General features: G+C 54.8%; 1 protein-coding gene across 4 annotated transcripts in view; it reads right to left on the bottom strand.

Moving 5' to 3' along the window:
- The window catches only part of Zer1 (zyg-11 related cell cycle regulator), a 25,377-nt gene that overhangs the window by 10,292 nt on the left and 8,887 nt on the right, over positions 1-6,198 (bottom strand). For 2 of the 4 annotated variants that reach the window (XM_023700438.1, XM_004640475.2), the window contains 7 exons: positions 4,268-4,517; positions 3,463-3,613; positions 2,936-3,372; positions 2,588-2,764; positions 1,641-1,755; positions 1,383-1,529; positions 905-1,078 (listed from right to left, as the gene is read on the bottom strand). In XM_023700438.1, the coding sequence (XP_023556206.1) occupies positions 905-1,078; positions 1,383-1,529; positions 1,641-1,755; positions 2,588-2,764; positions 2,936-3,372; positions 3,463-3,613; positions 4,268-4,425 (1,359 nt within the window). In that variant the 5' untranslated portion in view covers positions 4,426-4,517. Of the gene's footprint in view, positions 1-904; positions 1,079-1,382; positions 1,530-1,640; positions 1,756-2,587; positions 2,765-2,935; positions 3,373-3,462; positions 3,614-4,267; positions 4,518-4,721; positions 4,758-6,198 lie in introns of those variants that run through there. The other 2 variants (XM_023700437.1, XM_023700439.1) reach the window with 2 other exon arrangements.

Below are 6,198 nucleotides of genomic sequence, written 5' to 3'. Positions count from 1 at the left end.
TATTTATTTATTTATTTATTTATTTATTTATTTATTTATTTTGTGCGTGCGGCCAGCTCAGCCCACCAGGGGGCGGGGCGGGCTGGCATGTGGTGCTGGGGGATTGAACTGCGGTCCCTGCTTAGCTTTGCTTGTTCTAAGTAGGTGCTTTAGACCACTGAGCCATCTCACCAGCCCTAATTTTTAATTTTTTTTTTTCCATAACTGAGGATTGAACTCAGGGCCTTGCACTTGCCAAGCAATTACTTATTCTACTGAGCTATCTTCCCGGCCCCAGCAATTCATTCCTGAGCTCCTCCAAGCAGTTTTATTTTTATTTTTTATTTTAGGGAAAGGTCTACTGGGTGTTCAGGGTCTTACTACTAGATCGGACTCATAGTGATCTACCTGTTTACAGCCTCCCAAGAGATGGGATTACAGGTGTGAGCCACCACAGGCCCCTGTGCCTGCTTGCAGGAACTTTTATCTGCTGAGCTATTTTTTAAACTATTAGGTCTATTATCTTTTTTTTTTTTTTTCCAAAGAAACTTTTTTTGGTCTTATTTTCACTATTTTCTTTTTTGGTACCGGGAATCGAACTCGGGGCCTCGCGCTTGCTAGGCAGGCACTGTGCCACCGAGCCACATCCCCGGCCCAGGTCTATTATCTTTGTAATTAGAAAGCTGTTTGTTTTTTTTTTTTAATTTTTTTTTTATACCAGGGACTGAACTCAGGACCTCACACTTGCCAGGCAGGTGATGTACCATGGTGTTAAATCCCTAGCTACAGTAGGGTTGTTTTTTGGGGACCCTGGGTGCCAGGTCAGAGAACCCATGTGTGCTGGCTAGGGTGAGTGGCTGGGGAAGAGGCGGAAGGAGGCAGGAATCCCTGGGGGGGCTGGGAGAGGCTGTGGGTGGGGGCTCACCGTCACCTCCTGGTAGGACTCCATGCCGTTCAGCACCACCTGGATGATCTGGCGGCGCAGCCTGACGCTCTGCTCAGATCTGTACTCGGAGTTGGTCAGGTAGAAGAGGGCGGCGCTCCCTGTCACTTGGATGTTCTTGTCATACTTGTGGCACTTGAGAGCTGTGATGACCAGCTGTGTGGAGAGGGTGACAAGTGGCTTGAGAGCTGAGTGGGACAGGCCTGGCCTGTAGGAGGGGCATGGGCAGCTCCTCTAGGGCCACGAGAACACTGATGCTGGGAACCAGGGTGGACAGGAGGGATCGGAGGGGACCCGGGCAGGACTGTACCCTGCACAAGGCTGTGCAGAAGCAGGCCGGGTGTGGCAGGCAGGGCTGGAGTTAGCACTGGAGATGAGGAGGCGCGGGTCTTCTCTGGGGTGGGGAGGGACAGGGCTCGGGCAGTTTGGCTGAGCCCAGCACCCTGCCATGGGCACTGACCTTCAGGGCCCGCAGGAACTGGTTACAGCGCTCAATGCGTGCAATATCAAAGAGCAGGTTGATGGCCCGCGACGTGATCTCAGGTCGGTGCTCTGTGTAGGCCTCGATGGCGTTCAGCACCTGCTCTTCGTTTTTGTCACCACTCACCTGGGGCCAGGGACAAGGGTGGCATTCCCAGCTCTTAGCTTGGCCTGCGGCCCCAGGGGCTCCCTTGTCCCTCTGCAGGCCCCTCCTGCCACCTCCCCCCACAACGCTCACTTTGTAGGCTGGAATGTGCTTGAGGCGGCACAGTGAGGTCTCAAAAAGCCCGAGGAACTGCAGGGGCCGCTTCAGCGCCCGGAACGGCGTGATGCTGCTCTTTGAGGGCTCGATGCTGGGGGAAGACGTGCTGGGATCAGTGGTTTGGGGGCGTAGGGGGTGACGCCCCAGTGACCTGATGCTCCTTCCTAGGCCCTCCAGCCTCCTCTTTTCCTTTGAGGGTGGGGAACAAAGACCCCACCTCTGCAGCAACCACATGGCAAAGGAGGGATTGCTTCCGTCCTCGTGGAAAGTACCAATGGCTGCTGTACTGAGGACATGGCACCTTTGGGTTTCAGCGGTCACCAAGGGACAAACTCATCCGTGCAGCAGCAGGAGTCTGTTCTGACCCAGGACAGCCAGCCACCTACCTGGGCCCTAACCTATGTGCAGCAGCGGCCCCGATCAGCAGATACTGGCTGTTCTGTCTCTCTCCTTGGGACCGAACTCAGGGCCTTCACCTTCACACTGAGCTCCATCCCCAGCCCTTTTGATTCTTTATGTGGAGACAGACACTTATAAATCCCCAGGTTGCCAGCCTAGCTCACTTCCCACCTTCCTGCCACAGCTTCCCAAAGTTCTGGGGTCACAGGTGTGCACCACCCCTGGCCAGTGTCATCTCGTCACACTGTGATCTTGCAGAATAGACAGCTCCACTCACACACTGTCCTGGTGCTGAGTCCCCAGGCCTTTGGCAAACTTGGGAGGAGGAGCTTCCAGGGCCAGCTGGCGGCTACTGCTCCTCCCTCTCCCTCCTGATGCTCAGGGCTACCTGATCCTGACCCTTCCGACCTAAGAAGACCCAGGAGGCAGGTCTTGTCTCGCTTCCTCAGTGGTGGCAGTGGGCCCTGGTAGGGTTGGCACACAGGTCCTCTGCGAGGTGGCAGCAGCCCCGGCCCAGTGCCTACCTGGTCTGGCCGGCCTCCTCATCCATCTTGGAGATGCTGCAGTTCTCCAGGATCATGTGGCCAGAGATATCCAGGGACATGAGGTTCCCCAGCTTCTGTACGAAGAGGCTCAACACCTTGCGAGTGAGCTTGAACTTGTAGTAGCTGGAGAGGCGGTCGCGGGAAATGTCCAGGTGCCTGGGCAGGGGCTGCAGGTCAGGACCTCACTCCTGCCACACAGGCGGGAGCCAGGGCACTCAGGAGCCCCACTGGCAGGCACCCTACTGGGTCCTAATAATGGACTAGCTCCCACTTCCATCCTAGCCTGGCCCTGCCCTCCCGTTCTTGCTGCCTGACCACTCTGCTTACCGCAGCTTGTGCAGCTGGACAATGACCCGGATGTGGTCATCCGACAGGTCCATGTTGTAGAGCACAAGGGACACCAGGCTGTCCTTCCACTGTGTCAGGAAGGCGGCATCGCTTGTCTGGATGCCTGAGAGGTCCAGGGCGGCTAGAGAGCTGAGGGGCCGCAGTAGTGACTCCACGGGGACCCCATCAATCATGCGGCCCAGGTTGAGGAAGCGCAGGCGGCTGAAGCCTTCAAAAGTGAAGTCCTTTACCAGCACCTGGCAAGTGGGGTTCACCAGGCACTCGTCCTCACAGCCCCCCGGGTTTTCTTCCTCGTAGAAGATGTTGGCACAGCCGAAGAGGCTCAGGGACACCAGGGTGTGGCTGAAACTGCGAAGTGTCTGGAGGCTCTTGGCGGACAGCTTCTCACAGTTGGTCAGGTACAGCTCCACCAGGTCCTGAGGACGCAGCCCCATCAGTGTCACCGTGCCCTACCCATGAGCCCTGCCCCACCTGCCATGCCCAGCACCACAACGAGGCGGCCTCACCTGCTTGTGGATGGCCTCCAGGTCCTGGTCCTGCACTAGGTCCTCACGCAAGTGGATGCGGGTGAGGCGCGTACTGCGTGGATCTGAGAAGAGGCTGAAGAAGCTCTCGTGGGGCTCGAAGGTGCAGGCGGCATTGACCAGCTCCACGTACCTAGAAGAGATGCACGCCTGCTCAGCACATGCCTGGGACCCTGGGTCCCTCAGAACACAAGGCTTCCCTCCCTGAGGCCTGGCGGAATCATACGCAGCAGCCTCCTCCCCTTTTTCCTCCTCCTCCCAGAACTTGACTGGGGCCTGACTATAGATTAGGCAGCATTAAGGATACCCAAGGACCAGGATCTAAAGGTAGCCCTTGGGGAAACCTGGTGGTACAGGGGCCTCATTTTCCTTTCTTTCCTCTTTTTTTTTTCTTTTCTTTTTTTGTGAGAGCGTTTTGCTAGGTAGTTCAGGCTGGGCTTGAACTCTGTGGAACCCAGGCTGGCCTCAAACTCACAGCAGTCCCGCTTCAGCCTCCCTGAGTGCTGGGATGTTAAGAAAGTGCACATACAGAGGTTTACACTGTCACATGCACATGCCCCCATGCTGCAGAAGACTTGTGTAATACATCTCTGTTCTTGCACATGTGCGCTCTAGTACATACCTCCCAGCACACACAAACACTTCCATGGTGTGAACGCACCACCTCTGGCACCCACGGGCGTCGGGTGCACGCGCACTCCTTGCGCAGTCGCCCTCACGGCCAACGCGCCGGTGCGGTGCGCACTCATGCTCCGCCCCCGCCCCACCTGTCCCAGGGGCCGCTCACTCATTGACCAGCCGGTCACAGATCTCGCTGGGAAGGAAGATGTCTGGATGTAGCCGCAGGCTCTCCTTGTCCAGCAGATACCCCAGGGTACCATCCAGATTGCGCAGGCAGAAGTCAGTGCAGAGCGTCATTAGGGACTCAGGGGTGTCCGATGCCATGCTGGGGGCGGCAGGCGGCCACTCCAGGACAGGACCCCACCCCGGGCGGTGGTGATGCCTCAGCTCTCACAGAATCATTGGAGGAGCCACGCCTGGGGAATGGAAGAAAAGCCAGGTGACCCACAGGAAAGGGCCAGCACTGTCTGCCACCCTGGACAACTGAGGCCCTGGACATCACATGCAAATTAGCAGCTTAGATGGGCCAGGCCAGGACTCCTGACTCCTGACTCATTCATTTCTTCATTTATTTAGGAGACAGAGTCCCACTGTGCAATTCAGCCTGGCTTTGCACTCACTATATAGCCTGGGCTGGCCTTGAACTTGTGTTGATCCTCCTGCTTCAGCCTCACGAGCACTGGAATAACAGGCCTGTGCCACCATGCCCGGCCTGGCTCCTCCTCTTGTCCCTCTCTGCTGAACTACCATGTATGTATGACCAGACCTGCAAAGAACAAGGGGTCTTGTCCAGGGGTCCTTTTGCCTGAGCGATGTATCTGGGCATATCGGGGCCCCACGCCTTGGGACTAAGCGGAACTTTGCCTAATGCTTTGTAAAGTCTTAATAACTACAGTGCAGCATCCTGGGCTGAGCAGAACTTTCTACCTCACACATACTTACTGCTAATGAGCACTTAGCATGGGTCACACCTCAGAGACACAATACTGCATCTCACGGCGTATGATTAAGCATGAAAGCCCCCCAGAGAACGGAACATCCGTCCATGCAGAAACTTGTGTGCAAATGTTCAGCACAGCATCTTTCCTAGCTCTGCAAAAGGGCAATGGTCTAAACGCTCACAGGCTGATGAATGGATCAACAAAATCTGCTTCATCCACAGAACGCTGAATATTACTGAGTCACAAGAAGGTGAATATAGTTGGGTATGGTGTCACATGCCTGTAACCCCAGAACTCAGAGGCTGGAAGGTCAGAAGTTCAGCCTGGACAACTTAGCAAGATATAATCTCAACATAAAAAAAAGAAAGTGTTTTTAAAAAGGGGCTAGGGGCTGGGGAGATAGCTCAGCAGCATAAATGCCTGCCTGGCAAATGCAAGGTCCCAAGTTCAATCCCTGGTACCGCATGCCGTGCCAGCCGTGGAACCCGGCATGGTGGTTCACGCCTGTAATCCTAGCACTGGGGAGGCTAAGACAGGAGGATCACTGAGTCCAAGCTACGTGGTGAGATCTTGTACCAAATACATTAAAAAAAAAAAAATGGGGGGAGGGCTGGGGTTGGGGCTGCATGCAAAGGCCCTGGGTCGACGCCCACTGCCATAAAGCAAAAACAATACCTTGAAAAGTTGGGCACAGTGACACACATGTACAGTCCAAGCTACTTATGAGGCTGAGGCAAGAGGATTGACATTGACAATTCCAGTTGAAAGCACAGTGAGACCTTGTCTCAAATTAATAGCTCGGCAATCTAAGCACCTGCCTGGCAAGCACAAGGACCTGGGTTCAATCCCCAGTACTGTGTGCTGTGCCAGCCCCAGAATCGGTGTGCTGTTTGGGCCACTGAAACTGGGGGGGGGGGTGGTACACACTTGTGTTCCCTGCACTGGGGAGGCTGAGTCAGGAGGATCACTAAGAGTCCAAGTAAGGCCCTGTAGTGAATATATAAATAAAAGATTAAAAAAAAATTTAAATGGGCATGAGGCTGGGGATATAGTTCAGTAGCACAAGTACCTGCCTGGAAAGCACAAGGTCTTGAGTTCAATTCTCAGTACCTAAAATAAAATAAAATGGGCAAAGCATGTATGTTCACACTCTCTG

The sequence above is a fragment of the Octodon degus genome, unplaced genomic scaffold (assembly GCF_000260255.1).
Source record: "Octodon degus isolate 3935 unplaced genomic scaffold, OctDeg1.0 scaffold00123, whole genome shotgun sequence".
NCBI classification, from domain to species: domain Eukaryota; kingdom Metazoa; phylum Chordata; class Mammalia; order Rodentia; family Octodontidae; genus Octodon; species Octodon degus.
Note: the sequence above shows the minus strand (reverse complement) of the source record. Positions and strands in the feature narration are given on the sequence as shown.